This window comes from Oryx dammah, unplaced genomic scaffold (assembly GCF_014754425.2).
Source record: "Oryx dammah isolate SB20612 unplaced genomic scaffold, SCBI_Odam_1.1 HiC_scaffold_19, whole genome shotgun sequence".
NCBI classification, from domain to species: domain Eukaryota; kingdom Metazoa; phylum Chordata; class Mammalia; order Artiodactyla; family Bovidae; genus Oryx; species Oryx dammah.
Genome location: NW_024070203.1, coordinates 17,201,633 through 17,218,083, shown reverse-complemented (window position 1 = coordinate 17,218,083; position 16,451 = coordinate 17,201,633). Strand labels below are relative to the sequence as shown.

At 45.2% G+C, this 16,451-nt stretch overlaps 1 protein-coding gene across 1 annotated transcript in view; it reads right to left on the bottom strand.

Annotated features, from left to right (window-relative positions):
* The window catches only part of LOC120879100 (protein FAM135B-like), a 122,174-nt gene that overhangs the window by 69,431 nt on the left and 36,292 nt on the right, over positions 1-16,451 (bottom strand). Inside the window, exon 2 of the mRNA XM_040262161.1 lies at positions 14,701-14,780. Coding sequence (XP_040118095.1) covers positions 14,701-14,780 — 80 coding nt within the window. The remainder of the gene's footprint in view (positions 1-14,700; positions 14,781-16,451) is intronic.

Here is a 16,451-nt window from a genome sequence, read left to right as displayed (position 1 = left end):
CCCTGTGACTGAACTACATTTGCCTGTTTCACATATTCTCTAAGTCTTGTACATAAAATGTAGCACATAGCCAGCCAATGAAATCTATGCATCTATTAATCACCCAGACTTTTCAATGTTCAAGACGTCTAAGGCAGGTTGCCTAGTTGTGATCTTCTGTTTGGATTTTCAAAGGCACCACATACTTAACATGTTCCAAAGTAAATTCGTATCCGACTCTTTGCGACCCCATGGACTGTAGCCTACCAGGATTCTCTGTCCATGGGATTTTCCAGGCAAGAGTACTGAAGTGGGTTGCCATTTCCTTCTCCAAAAGTAAATTCTGCAAACCTCAACTAGAGGGGGAAAAAAAAAAGTTAAACTACCTGTTTCTCATCCAGCATTCCTTATTTTAGTAAATGGCTCTATGAGCCAGCCTGTCGTGTGAATGAGAAATCTGAGAGTCACCGTCTCCCTGGCCTTCCAAGTGTGATCCTCATTGAATGCTCACTTCTCTCTATCCTAACCACCAACAAACCTGCCCACTCTTAGCTGGCCTCTCACCCAGACAGTTCAATTTCCTTCAGTCTGCTCAACCTGTCTCTGGTTCCAAAGCTTCACAATGTTTCCAAAGAAGTGTATTTTCGATATGCAAATAGAACCAAGCTGCTCCTCTGCTTCAAACCTTTCAGTATCTTTCCATTTCTTTTAGGATATAGGGAAAGCTTTTTCCCTAATATAGTCTTCAAAGCCCACCTGCCTCTGTTTAGCTTCATCACCTTCCAGGCTCCCCAGTTCATTTTCCTGCAGCCACAGTTGAATGCCACCCTCCTTGTCCTTCTCCTCCACTTCCCTGTAGACCACACCCGCTTCCCTGGAGACCACGCCCACTTCTGCTCACCATCTCCTTCCTCAGAAAATGTTCTCTAATCACCCTAAACATTATCAAACCTGTGATTACAAGCTCACATAACACAAGGCATGTCTCTGAATATTGTGATATTAGCTGATGTAGAAATGACTAATTGAATAATCTCCTACATTAAATTTTCTGCAAAAGATAGGTTCTTTTTGCTCAAATAGACCTAGGAAGTCTATCTTCTTTTGTTGACTTTTATTGAATGTGAAATTTTAAAAATATACATTTTCGGCTTAAAAAAATGTATAAATACTTAAACCTGTTGGCTTTTTAAATTTTTTTTTTAATTCCTTCTCATTTTACCATTACTAAAAATAATAAAAATAGAGAGAAGTCAAGTTATCCACTTCAAACAAAATTAACACTTCAAACAAAATTAACATTCCAACTGTGGCAATGATTCAGAAATGCCCGACTCCTTGATTCTACTGATTTATAAAAACTTTGAGATGGTTTCCTCCTTTGAAAATGGAAACAGAGATAACTTTCTCTCCAAAGATTGTTATGAGGATTGGTAAAATAGTATTTATGAAATACCTAGCACAGTGCCTGGTATATTCAGCTACAAAATCAATAGAAATTCATTACTGTCAATTGCTACCAATCCACGAAAATATGGGTCATCCATTGGCACATATTTCAGAAGGCTGAGGCAAAGTACATTCATTTCAATGAAGATAAACAAGAACATTCATTTTCAGGAGTCATGACTTTTATCGTGTTTTAAACTTTAATAATATCGACCTGAACTGCTCTAAACCAAGGCAATCAATACTGGAGAATGTGCTCAGGTGAAGCTTTCAAAGAGGACTTAGATGAAAGGGAAAGCATCTTTCAGTGAGGTCTGGAAGTGATGTGAATTCTCGGCATTCATCTCCTCACCCTTTCACCCATCCATCAGTTCACTGCTTCATCGTATCTGCACTGAGTCACAAAGGTGTGATAGCAGGTGCGTGAGTGGTATCAGTAAGCGAGTCTCTGTGCTCCTAAGACTTATACTAGGGTAAAGGGGACAAAGAAATGCTCAAGTGACCATTCAGCTATAATGTTATAAATACTGCAAAAACAGAAGCCGAAAGGAATATGGCACACTTAATTTGGAGTGGGGGAAGTGTACCACCTAAAGGTAAAAAGAGGCATCTTATGGGTTATTAAAATTAAATTTTGACAGGAGGCACAACATACCTGGTAAACCAATGTCAAAGGCTAGACTCAAAAGCACTGCTCACAGATGGAGTGGGTGAGAACCACCGATCTAAATTCTTCAGTTAGACTAGAGGAATAATATGGCATCAGGTGGAGAGGGAAGAAAGGGCTTTGGAGAGAGCATCCATACAGTTGTTTGGAGAAAGCTATGTCTGCGAAGTCAGTCTCTATTTACACCACTATCAGTGGAGGAGAGAAAAGAAAAGTAACTTCCTCTCAGCCAAAAATAGAGCACCTACTCAAACAGCAAGATGTAGATTCCCCCTCTGGGGACCAGAGGACCAGGGCACGTCTGCCTCCTCAAGGCCACCCCACTTCCCTGATAGCTCAGTTGGTAAAGAATTGGCCTGCAATGCAGGAGACCCCAGTTGGATTCCTGGGTCAGGAAGATCTGCTGGAGAAGGGATAGGCTACCCACTCCAGTATTCTTGGGCTTCCCCTGTGGCTCAGCTAGTAAAGAATCCACCTCCAATGTGAGAGACCTGGGTTTGATCCCTGGGTTGGGAAGATCCCCTGGAGAAGGGAAAAGCTACCCACTCCAGTATTCTGGCCTGGAGAATTCCACGGACTGTTTAGCCCATGGGGTCGCAAAGAGTTGGACACGACCGAGCGACTTTCACTTTCACGCAGATACACTGAATCACTTTGCCCCTCGCAATGATGCTACAAGGAGGAGCCTGTGGGCACAGTGTCACATGTCAGATCTGTGCATACCAGGCCAAATGAAAGATGGATGCCCCTGCCAAGTCAGTTCTGCAGGGACGCACAGCTGAAATATGGGAGAGAGAACAGGAGGAGAAAAGGAGCTGACACTTGAACACTGCTGCTGCTTGTAGGAGATGAGCATCACGTAACCGCATCTTCAAGTGGACCCCGTGAGAGACGTTCTGATCTCGCTGTTGTTTTCATATGTGGAAATGAGGCACCAGGTACTTGTTTTACTGTTTCAAAGTTGAGGAACCAGGATTTGAACCCAAATAGACTGTAACCATTATTTTGTGCTCTTCAATAGGTCTTCCAGGCATAAACATTCATTAAAATAATAGCAAACATTTGGCTCATTGCATCTTTTTAAAAAACATTGAAAATATTTAAAGAGTAAAATTGAGATGACATGTACAATATTCTGGGTGGCACTTCTCAGGTGGTGCTAGTGGTAAAGAACCCGCCTGTCTAATTCAAGTGACATAAGAGAAGCGAATTCAATCCCTGGGTCAGGAAGATCCCCTGGAGGAGGGCAAGGCAACCCACTCCAGTATTCTGGCCTGGAGAATCCCATGGACAGAGGAGCCTGGTGGGCTGCAGTCCTTAGCACCACAAAGCGTCGGACAGGACTGAAGTGACGTAGCACGCATGCACATACAGCATCCTAACAGCACTGGCAGGGCAGCCCCTGAAGGTCTGACTTTGCTACTGCAGTATCTATGGAGTAATGAGGGCTGAAGTGTGAAGGGAGCAAGGCTGGGAAAAGGTGGAGGCGGGGAAAGAGAACAGCACGGCCAGAATGGGGTCTGTGAGCTTGGAAGGGCCCCAAGAGACACGAGGAGGAGGAGAAAATCTCAAGGGACAGGACTTGAGGTGGGCATGGAAAAGTGGTCCAAGGAGTAGTCCGGCTTCATCCTGCTGGACCAGCTGGGTAGCAAGACCACGCATCAGCACAGCTGACATCTTCCTCCGGCAGATGCTCAGCACAAGTCTTGCCATCAGCACTGCAGGTGGAGCAGGCAACACACAGGACCCGCCAGACTCTGGAGTCCAACTCACTGGGATTGAATTCTGGCTGCACGAACCACTACCTGGGGGACCTTGAACCAGTCCTTAGGCGCTCCATATCCAAATTTCCTCTTCTATAAAACAGGGCCTATTCATGTAACTTATCACTTAGGAAAAGTGTGATAATAAAGTACATCCATACCCATAAATACTAAACACATTTGAAGCATTCTATTTCCTGGCACATAGAAAACACTCCATGATGATTTACTGAAAAGTAGCATTATTATTAAATTGTAGAGGAGACACAGACAATAAATATGTAATAAAACTAGTTGAAGTAGTCTGAAGAAAAATAAAGCAGAATCAGAAATTAAATTACAACAGGAAATGTATTTTTTTTCTAAAAAATGAGCAAGGAGCCTTTCTGAGGAGGTGACATTTGAGCAGAGACCTGACCTGAATTCATTGAGAAAGCAAACCAGGCTAAAACTCGGAAAGGAAAGACCAACTTCTAGGGGAAGGGACCCCCAAAGTTCAGAGCTCTGAGTTGGGAATGAGCTTGATATTTAAGGAAGAGTAAGAATGATGGAAAGAGGGCAAAAGATGAGTTTAAGGGCAAAGTCAAGGATCAAACCATATGGGGCCACCAGGACCTGCTAAGAACTTTGTATTTTATTCCCAGGTCCGCAAGAAGCAACGTGATGCAGTAGTTAAGTTCTAGACTTCTTGGCTGGGATCCTGAACCCACCTCTTCCCAGGTGTTCCCATCAGTATCTTCATCTGTAAAGTGGCGATAAGAATAACACGTACCCTGTAGAGTTGTGAGAAGTGAGAAAATGTAATATGTGCAAAGAACTGAACAGTGCCCAGCACACAGTAAGCATTCCGGGTCATTATCGTCATCATCACCATCATTAGCACACTTGGAGGAGGGGCCTGATGTAATCTGAATTGTCTGTAAAATACATTACCCTGGCTTCTACGTGAAGGTGATGCAGGCTGGCCTTTGGCAATGGTTGTAAGTGAGGTGAGTCTGAGAGGGATGGAGAGAAATCGCTGCAACAGACTTGGATGGAAAAATTCTCGGGCCGATTTGCAGCAACATGGATGGACCTAGAGATTATCATTATTTCACTTATTAAGTGAAAAAAGTCAGAAGGAGAAAGACACACACCATGCGATATCACTTACACGTGGGATATAAAATGTGATACAAACGAAATTACCTACTAAACAGAAGCAGACTCCCAGGCCCAGAGAACAGACCTGTGGGCGCCCAGGGGGAGGGATGAATGGGGAGTCTGAGATGAGCAGATGAAAACTACGACATACAGGATGCATAAATAGCAAGGTCCCAGTGCACAGCACTGGCAACCCACTCCAGTACTCTTGCCTGGACAGAGGAGCCTTGTAGGCTACAGTCCGTGGGGTCGCAGAGTCGGACCGACTGAGCGACTTCACTCACTCACTCACTCAGCGCACAGCACAGGGAACTATATTCTGAATCCTGTGATAGGCCATAGTGGAAAAGGGCGTGAAAAAGAATGCACGTCCTGCATGTGTATTACTGAATCATTTGACTGAACAGCAGAAATTAACAACTGCAAGTTAGCTATACATCAGTAAAATAATTTTAAAAAATTCTAGGCTGGACAGCTTTGTGCATTTAGATTTCCAAGTTTCCCTGATAATGTGTGTGTCTGGGGTCAAACCAAGTAGTCTTTTAGAAAATCACCATTTACTTAAAGTGGATGTGTTATTACAGAAAAAAAAAATTATGGAGTAAAGAAAAACAAGCTTTTCCTTCAGGAACATTCTGAGTAAAAAGGCCACGCCCTTCAAGGTCATACATTCCTTGTAGCCTTTTCTATGATCGTCACAAGTAGCTACCAAGACAAAACAGGAAATCCTGTTTCTGTAACTGTCCAAATACCATACAGATATGAAAAGGTAAGACAGGCATTTTCTGTTCATTTTCCTGCCTGAGCAGTTCTAACATCAATCCATCCTCCTATTTTGGGCTGTCATGGAAAGAAAGGCTTATTAGACAGAAGCATGGAGAGCCCATGTGTGGGAAAGCCTGATCCAGTAACCCCTCTCCAGGACAACCTCACTCTGCTTTCAAATGGATTTTATTCAAATTGCTGGGCACCTGTCGAGGAATTTTGCTCTGAGTGGAGGCTCAAGTAACATTTTCCTGATATATTTTTTTTACTGGGTGCACAGAAATAGCACCATGAATCAAAGGCATGCTATAAAAGGCTAGAGTGAGCCTGGATGGGGATTTCGAAATGGCTCTGGGGCTCCGCGTGGAGAGTACAGAAGCTCCAGCAGCAGGAGCTGTACCCTGAAGCATGTTTCTCCTCCCTCTGTTCCAGAGGTTCTGATGCATCTGACCCTTCCTCTGCGTGCTCCCTTGAATTAAAAAGAAATCCATATGTAAATGGGGCTGCAGACTCCCTCATTCAACACGTGAGAATATTGACAAGACGTGTGTGTGTGCTCAGGGGTGTCCTTCTCTTTGCAACTCTGTGGACTGTAGCCTAACAGGCTCCTCTGTCCATGGGATTCTCCAGGCAAGAATACTGGAGTGGGTTGCCACATCCCCCCTTCAGGGAATCTTCCCGACTCAGAGATTGAAACCTCATCTCTTGCATCTCTTTCATTGGCAGGCATATTCTTTACCACTGTGCCATCTAGGAAGCCCATTTATAGGACAGACTTAATCATTTGTCATGGTAAAAGGAGAGCTTACGCCTGAGTCAGGGTAGACATTTAGGAGAGTTTGGACCAAAGAGAAGCAGGCTTCCTGCAGTTTATGGCAGTTATTATTCCACTTGTCTATCAGCCTCAGCCAGCTCAGCAGAAAATACTCCTTTTCATTTCATGATCGCATTGTTCTCCAGAGGAAATGGATAAAAGCACACCTGTCAGCAGATGGGAAATAAAGACCCTCTGCTGCTTGGGCCCATCCTTAGGGACCTGCCTTTCACATTAAGGTGTTAAGACTTCAGCATCTCTTCTTGTAACTGTAAGTCACCAAAGGGAGAAGACTAAAAATCATCCAATTATCCGTCATTAGCGTCAACTCCTTAGCTGCAATTACGGAATTCTAAGGTTCTGCTCTTGCGTGTCCCCCTGTGAATTTCCTCTTCGGCATTTTATCCACGTATCATTTCATCTTACTCTGAGAATCTGACTTGGGAGGCAGGGCAGGATGGATCAAGAAACTGACTGCTTGCGAGTCCCTAGGGATCTTGTGAGAGGAGGTCCCTGGGCCACACTGGGAGAAACTGCAGTGGTTCTAGAGGTCCTGAACAACCCCAGTCCCCGCCACCTACTCCTGGAGACCCCTCACATCGTTACTCAAATTCCATACCCCGTGGTCCATTCTCAGACCTTCAGTGACCACTTGGCCGAATCAGAAAGAAGTTACCCAGCCTCTGTTGCATACTTCAGGGCTTTTTCTAAATAATCATCAGCTTTTTTTTTAGAAACAACTGCTTGATTATCAAGAACTCAAAACAGTATCCTTTCCCATTGAAATGCTTCCTTTCAAAACAACCTGTTCACTGCGGCTTCAAAAGCTTATTATTATAATTTTTTTTAATTGCGTGGAATTCAGCCTCCCCGTTCCTTTCATTAAAGCCCAAGCTAAGCACTCTGGTCTTTATTACTAACACAATAAGCGTACCTGTTATGCCAACTGTGTCCCAGGCACTCCGGCAGGCACCAGGGAGCCAGAACTGAATAAAGAAGCAACATGGTACCAGGACTCTGGTGCGTAAACGTAAGCATCAACTTCCACACTGAGGATTAATTTATTCCTATAAGTATATAATGATAATAATAATAATGCCCCTTTATTTTAGAACAGACTGGGGACCTCCCTGGTGGCCCAGTGGCTAACACTCCGAGCTCCCAACGCAGGGGAATGGGGTTTGATCCCTTGTCAGGGAACTAGATCCCACATGCTGCAACTAAGACGGGCACAGCCAAATAAATAAATATTTTTAAAATAAATAAATAAAATAAATAAGACTGGAATGACTGCATATAATATATGTACACTATCATGCAATGTTCTTTTCATTGGCCACTGTCTTCTCCCCTGTGAAAACTTCTGTATGAAGCCTCTAGAGATGAGATGTTCACTGCTTCTAGATAATAACATCAGGAGCTGGGCATCTGGAGGCTCAAGAGCTCCAGAAACAGTGCCTGACACATAGGAGGCGTGGGAGAAACAGGTACCGAATAAACTGCAAAACCCATCAGGACTAACATTTCAGTCCGTGTAAATTTCACCCAAGTCTGCTGATTCCGGCTTTTGCAATAAAACTAAAAATAGCCAGCATTTACCGAGGGTTTAGGATGGCAGGCTCCCCTCTAAGTACTTATATGTATTCCTAGTAAAATGCTCACAACCCCATGAAGAAGTTACTGTTATTAATAATATTATTACCATTGCCATTTTACAGAGAAGGAAAATGCGGCACAGGGAGGTTAGAACCGAGTCCAAGGTCACGCAGGGTGCGTGGGATGCAGCTGCCTGCCTCTCTAGCCTGTAGGGGGCGTCTAGAGATAAAGACTGTTCTCTTTTCCATCAGCAACACGCATGTGTATCTGACACATGTATGTCTTTTCTGGCTTATGCTTCAGGGGCCCTGCCCTCTCCCTCACCTTTCTCTCCAGGTGTGTTTCCCTGAAACACGGATCCCCAGGTACAGGGTGTGCAGATGTGCGTGCACCCCGGTGGTGCTGCTGCCTGAGCAGGGGGGCGGGGGGACAGCAGGGGGCCCGGGGGACAGCAGGGGGCCCAGGAGCCTTGTTCAGCAGGGAGGGAGACACCCGGGCAGCTGAGGCTGTGCAGACCTGGTGGCGGGGCTCTGCCCACTTTCTGAACACAGAGAGATTTTCACTGATGACCTGGACCAAAGGCAGGAACCTGGAAGTCAAGTGTGCCCACAGAAGGCTGGCTCAGGAAGATGGCAGACAAGCCTTCCCGGGGAGGCTGCCTTGAGGCCAAAGCCCCCCCCCCCACCTCCTTGTCACTCTGGTGATTGTCACTCACCCCTCAGTTCCCCACGCCAGTTCTGGAGCTCCAGGAAAGCAGCCTCAGCCATCCAGCTCTGTGTTAACTGTGCCTCACACACAGCCAGCTCTAGGAACCAGGGTCTGAAGCTGTGTAAGTATCTCCGCTGGAAGCTCATTAAATGTGGGGTAGATAGATTAGGGGACTCCTCCTGACAAATGTGGTACAAAGGTGACCGAGGACATTATGTTCTGATGTGTGGGTATACGGGAGGCTCCCAGGCAACAGGAAGTCTATTAAATACCCACACACAGTACTTTCATTGATGCCCCAAATGGTCCTTCAGGGTCATTTCTATAGAGGTTGCTGGCACAGAGTCACCAGGAATGCAGGGAAACACGCGTTTGGCTGACTCCACACCCTGCCTCCCATATGATAAGGAGCGGCTGTACCGCTTCTAGTGGTTTCAGGGGACAGATGATGAAGAGCAGATTGCAGAGATGAGGACCTGTGTGCAGGTGGTTTAGCACACGTGTGTCCCATGAGATTGGGGAAGCAGGGACCCAGGGCAGGGAAAGTGGGGAAGGCAGGCAGAGGCGCATCTCAACAAAGGTCCCCAAGAAGGGAGCGCCAGCCTGCTCCTGCAGGGGACTCTGAAGAGGGGACTACATCTCAGCCTGTCCCATCCCCCGACAGGAGCGCGCCTCCACATGCGTGCACTGATGATCACAGGCTCGTGGCAAAGGCTGGGGGTGGGGATGGGGTACGTTGGGCTTCAAACTCCCAGGCAAGTTCAGATCTCAGACAGAGGGCCTCCGGGAGCCTGGGGCTGGGTCCTCCAATGCAGAGTCCCAAATGCAGGTCCCGAGAGCAAAGGGGCAGGGGAATTGCACGAGACGGGGAGGAACACACGCCACATGTGTACAGGCAGTGAGAACGCTCAGACAGGGAATGAGTGATTCTCACAGGGACAGGGATCACCGCAGAGAACCAACACAAATCCTTTCTGCCAGCCGAGTGGGCTAGAGGGGTGGAAGGTGAGCAAGAAAGTGACAGGCATTAAGAGCAGTGTGTGTGTGTGTGTGTGTGTGTTTAGTTGCTCAATTGTGTCCAACTTTGCAACCCCTGTAGACTGCAGCCCAAGCTCCTCAGTGCATTAAATTTTCCAAGCAAGAATAATGGAGGGGGTTGCCATTTCCTCCTCCAGGGGATCTCCCTGACCCAGGGATCAAACCTGCACCTCCTGCACTGACAGGCGGATTCCTTATCACTGAGCCACCTGGGAAGCCCATTAAGTCGAAGCAGAGAGGGATGAACCAGGGTATAGGAGACTTCCCAAAGAGGGACCTTGGAGGTCGAGCAGACTTTAAGATTTGATCTCAAAGGACAAAGATGGACAACAGTTCTGGCTTGGACCCCCAGGGAGCTGATCACTGAACCAGCTGGCAGAGCAGATTCACAGTCTACACTGGGAGCCCAAGGTGAGGGGCCCTGGCCTCAGAGTTTCCGAGATGACTTTTGTGAGGAGCAGAGGTGCCAATATCCTTCAGGTCTGGACTCCTCCAGACACGTCCTTCTTGACAGCCTTCTTGAGCAGCGCTCTCCTCCAACCCCAGGAGGGCACTCAGAGCCTAGGAGAAGGGGCGTTTTTACCTGATTAATACTCTCCATGAAAACAGGCATATTTGATATTTAGCTGCACTTTAATGGGCCCTGAAAAGAAATTAGTTTGATTCATTTGAAGAATAAATGTCTCTCCCCACCCCTTACATGGTGAAACTCTTAAAAGCTTTCACTTAATGAAAATGCAAATTACCTCTCAAAACATTACTAAAACTAATCATGGCAATTTTTTTCACGCTTCCACAATTTACTGCTCATCCTTTCTCTTGCTTTGATGAGCAGTGACTAGCAGATGTCTGTTTGTGCCGAACCACTTAACACAGCCTCGGTAAGTTTAGGCAGTGTCCCTCCCCCGTATATGACTTAACTGATCATCCCCCTAAGAGAAAATAATATTTTTTGACATCTCCAGGTACGAAGGGTTGCAAAACCTATTAAATAGCATCACTTGGATGAAAGGAAACAGCCAAGGGTAAGTATACGTAACATTCACTCACAGACGCAATTACCTGTAACCCTGAACTCAGAAAACAAATCTGTGAAACCCACAAAATGCAAGCCTTCAAATCAAGCAGAATCACATTAAAAAAAATTTTTTTTAATTTATTTTTTATTTTACTTTACAATTCTGTATTGGTTTTGCCAAGAGTACTGTAACCCTCATGTTTTTATTCACCATCATTCATCTCTGTATCTCTCAATGCTTAGGATTTTGGCTTATAGGAGGAATCTGAAAAGTTTTGGAAGAACCAGAGCTATCCTAGCTTCAGTGAAGCATTATAAGATCACCTACAATTCATAGTTTTATATTTTTGGTGATGACCAAGATCCAGTGGCCTTTAGAATCGTACTGACCACTAAGCCCAAACCATCTACATGTCCACATCCACAGAAAACAAGCTCCCTTGATGCCCTGCACCCGGTGCCGTGAACAGAGGAATGCACTGTCACTGCTGGGGTGCATTCACCTCTTCACACACATGTCCCTGCTGTAATGTGGGGGTCTTTCCTGAAGGCCTGGGGAGGATAACTCTTACCTGGTGCAAGCTCAGAGACTGTCCTAGTCTGTTCCACAAGATATGTTGCTAACTCAGACAAGAAGGAACCATCCATTTCCCTGAGCAACTTTTCTCGTCACCTTTTTAAAAAGTATTGAGAAAAGAAACATTGTAGTATGTCAATTATGACTACATTTCCCAGGGGAAGTTCCTATTTTTTCTTACTCACAAAATGAAATCATAAACACCGACCTTGGAAAACCCAGGGAGAAAGTAAGTCCCATCCAGAGAAGCAGAATCTAAATCACCTGCATAATTAAAGCACATTTCATATCATGGCTACCAGAGAAGGAACATATTTTCAGAGAGAACAAGAATGTATAATCCTGCCCCTTAATTTATGCGGCAGCATCCTCTGTGTGAACAGCATTGGGTCTATGGCTTCCTAGCGCTTTTGTGTCATCTGGCTGTGCCTTGGGAGACAAAAATCTCATCTCAGCCTCCACCTCTACTGTATTAATTACTGTGACACTTCTGTCTCCCCATGAAGACTGGGTGCCTCCAGAGCAGGAAAGCATCTTCTCCTCCCCAGGGATGCGTTCCACAGCACCAACTTGCAGCAGATGCTACTAAGTAAACTACTGAGCGTGTAATAGCGTCACTGACGCTTGCTGGCGGTTATTGTGAGCTTACTATGGGTCAGGACCATTCTAGTCATTTCCTTGCATAATTTATTTACACCTTAACACAAACCAGGGACCTCCTACCAGCTCAACTTTATAGGTGAAGAATCCAAGAAACCAAATAGGTGAAATAACTTTTCTAAATCCAGAAGGCTGAGAAGTGTCAGAAGCAGGAATTGAACCTGGAAATTTTGGAATGTGCAGCCTGTACCACTTCCAAATTCTGCCTCACTAGACACAATGAGTTTTTCCTATTTCTATTTTAAAGCAATTATCTTGCAATTTATAATAATTTTCCAAAAAAATTCTAAAATAATTTAAAAATTTTTTGAAAAAGGTTCTGTTTCTGACCTGGGACATTTCCTTTAATAACCTCTATAACATGTAAAGTGCCCTTTACATTTATAATCGCTAAGATACAACCACACAAAATTGATGGGATGCAGCAAAAGCAGTTCTTAGAGGGACATTCATAGGAATATAGGCCTTACTTAAGAAAGAAGAAAGATCTCAAACAACCTAACCCACCACCTAAAAGAATTAGAGAAAGAAGAACAAAGAAAACCAAAAGTTAGCAGAAAAAAGCAGATAATAAAGATCAGAGAGGAAATAAATAAAATAGAGATTTTTAAAAAATCAGTAAGACCAAGATCTGGTTCTTTGAAAGGGTAAACAAAATGCACAACCTCTGGCCAGGCTCACCAAAAAGAAAAGACAGGGCTCAAACAAACAAAAAAAGACATGTAATGTGTAAGACAAAGCCCTACAGAGGACGGATATTTATCCTCATGTTTCAGGTGAGGAAATGAAGCTCAAATTGTCAAGGCCTGGGATCACATGACTAGTTCATGCAACATCAGGGTTCAAACGTCCTACTTCCTCCATCAACTCCACGAACCTTCTTCTGGCAGAAGCTGGGGTGGGAGGAGGCACGATGCAGATGGTAGCACAGTGGGAGCCTGCAGGCACCAGAATGAGCACAGGACATAGGAGAGGGGGTGGCCTCCAGTCTCAGGGGCCTGACACTCCCTGGAGAAAGGAGGAGTGAAGAGTGGAGGAGAAGGACCTCCTTGGCAATGTGGGGGCTTGACTACTGCGTACTGCTTAACTCTATGCAGAGTCAGGGGAGAAGCCAGTGGTCTCCGGGGTCTTCCTCTTTCTGGATCACAGGCCCAGCCAGCCTGTAGCCTGTTGCCTATAAACCATCAGCCTCCCTGTCTTGTCCCTGGCATGGTCCATGTAAGCTCCCTCTACCCTGCATCTCCCACACCACCCCCAAGGAGGAGCTCAACAGACCACCACATCTGCGCTAACTTTGCAGTCATTCAACTGCAAACAATTCTACTCGCCAAAATATCACTGTCAACAACAGGGTAATATAATTGCCAAGGCACCCCCAAATGAATTTTTGGAAATGTAGCTATGAATGACCAGAACTCTTGACCTTACTGAATTTGAAAGTGAAAGTGAAGTCGCTCAGTCGCGTCCGACTCTTTGCGACCCCATGGACTGTAACCTATCAGGCTCCTCTGTCCATGGGATTTTCCAGGCAATAGCACTGGAATGGATTGCCATTTCCTATTTCTGCAATATTCCTGGCTACCTTGTAGAGTGAAAGTTAAGCAGCTTTTTCATGGTCCTTTTTGTCTCCTTACCTTCTCTCTATTTCATTCCAAAGTATGTCTCCTTCTTCTTAAAGTCTGGTTGATCCATACACTCTCCCAAACTTACTAATGCAAATACTTCTGCCAGAATATAATCTTGATGTCTAGCTTTACTTTTTATGTAATAAGTTCTGTATTTCTGACTCAATGCTATCACATTGAATCTGCTGATAGCCTGGGATACCTTACTAACGCTCCAAGGTTAGAACCTGGATTGTCCTTGGCAATCCTTCTTCCCAAGGAGGACTGCCTTTGACTCCTTATTGTGCACAGAAAGTGCTACCACACCTGGCTACTGACTCAGTCCCATACACCAAACTGATTATTAACTCCTCTTTGACAACAGGCTTCTTACCTACCAGCTAGATGCCATTTCCCATCCTCTTCCTCCCTGATTTGATTTTAGCCAACCTCTACAGCCAGGTGTGGGGCTTCCCAGGTGTCTCAGTGGTAATGCAGGAGACCCAAGAGACTCAGGTTCGATCCCTGGGTCAGGAAGATCGCCTGGAGGAGGGCATGGCAACACACTCCAGTATTCTTGCTCGGAACAGTCCATGGACAGAGGAGCCTGGAGGGCTGTGGTCCATGGAGTCACAAAGAGTCAGACACACCTGAGCAACTGAGCATGCACTCACAGCCAGGATTATCCTCAGATACTAGCTGCTCCTAGGAGAGTTTTTTTTTTTTCTTTTAGCCAGGTCCCTTTTGCAATAACACAGGGCCAAAGCAACAGTGGGTCTACGTTTCCAAAATCCACTTATTCAACAATCAACAATGGTTCACTGAGTGCCTCTATGTACCCTGCTAAGCCCTGGTGTACAGCGACAAATGAAGGCTTACCAGTGGGCAGAAAGTGCCCCACTGTTATCCTCCTGCTCACCTGTCTGCCCAACGATGGAAGCGCTCAGTCTGTGGGGGATCCTTGAGGACACCTTCAAGGTCACTCGGATCTGATAATACCTAAGAAAAGAACAGAGGACAGGCTGCTGAATATCGGACTTCTTATTATTGCCTGCTTCTAAAAACACCTAAACTTAATCCTAAAGACTGTAGGCAACAGGCTAGTTTCTGGATGGCATGCATGATCGTCTAGCATCAGAGAGAGATTTATTTTGCCAGCACTGTCAGGGAGGGATGAGATGGGCCAAGATGGAGACAGGAAGTTGGGTACATCTGAGGATCCTATGAGACACAGAAAAGGTTGGTGGTAATAGACATAGGAACAAGGGAGCGATAAGTCATATGCCACAGGCACGTTATGAGAGATGGCTTTTCTTTAGGTGAAGAAGTCCATTTTACAGAAAATAGGATTTGAGTGCATGATGGACAATCCACGGATGAACTGAACTGCTATCACATTGCAACACAAATATTTCCTTTAGAAACACAGCAGCTGAGCTGCTAATCCTGGGGGTATTAGCAACCAATGTCACCAGTGTATATCTATGCTCTGGGTTTTATCACGGCACCCCCATTTCTAGATTCGGTGGCTGCAGAATGTCGAGCAGGTTCCCATGCTGTCAGGAGACTCTTGTTTGTCCTCTTCTGCCACATGTGCAGAAGCACGTTTTGAAGTTCTGCGCCTTGCAATTAACGATCCTTTCATTTGCAAGAACATGTCTGGCCTCATCATCGTCCTCCCCTTCCACTGTTTTCAAACCCATTGGGCAAAAGACTTTGACTAAAACAAACTGAAAGAGAAGTAAAATAGATCATGAACACACATCAGTTTCTCATGGCTCACTGAACTCACAGCGGGGAGCTATTCTGCTACTGAGTCCGTTGCACTGTGAATACAGTCAGAGAAGGTCCCTGTTGACGCGTTCATGTGTATACAGTTATCCAAGGAGACTGAGAGCAGAGGACGCAGGCACTGCACTCGTGTAGCCTGGGTGACATCACGCGAGAGCTGTGTGACTCTGAGGACATCACACACCTTCTCTGAGCTGTTTTGTACCTGTAAAATGAGGTCTCCTGCATTGCAGGCAGATTCTTTACCCTTAGAGCCACCAGGGTAGCCCCAAAAGAAAGAAAGAAAAAGATCTGTCATACCTTCTGCTTCCAGGAAATATGGAGTAGACATATTTTTCCCTGTTCTCACTAACCATAGCCAAAAGTTCTAGACAGTGTACAGAAGAAACAAAAGGAGATTCTCAAAGGTGAAGAAGAAAGCAAACAGTCTAGGGACCTCAAGGTCCAAGGAAAGACATGGTGGTGGGTTTTCTGTATATTCTTTCACCTCACAAACTTCTCACTGTAGTTCATCTGTTATTTCTCTCTATGGCACATTTAAAGAACAAAGCTTTTTAATCTCGAGGAAGCTGAATTCACCATTTTTTATGGGTAATGTGTTTTGTGTCAAGTTTAAAAACTCTGATTAGTTCTAGACCCCAAAACGTTCCTCTATTTTGTTTTCCTAAAAGCTTTCTATTTTTCATAGAGGTCTATGATCCACTTTGAGGTCATTTTTACGTGAGGAGTGAGATAAGCTACGTTTCTGTTTTGTCTTATTGGGGCCTATGGGTGTCCGGTTGCCACAGGACCATGTATTGGAAAGGCTTTATAGAATTACTTTTGAACCTTTGTCAAGGATCTCCTGGGTGACCTCTGACTGCTGTGTGGGGCTCCAGA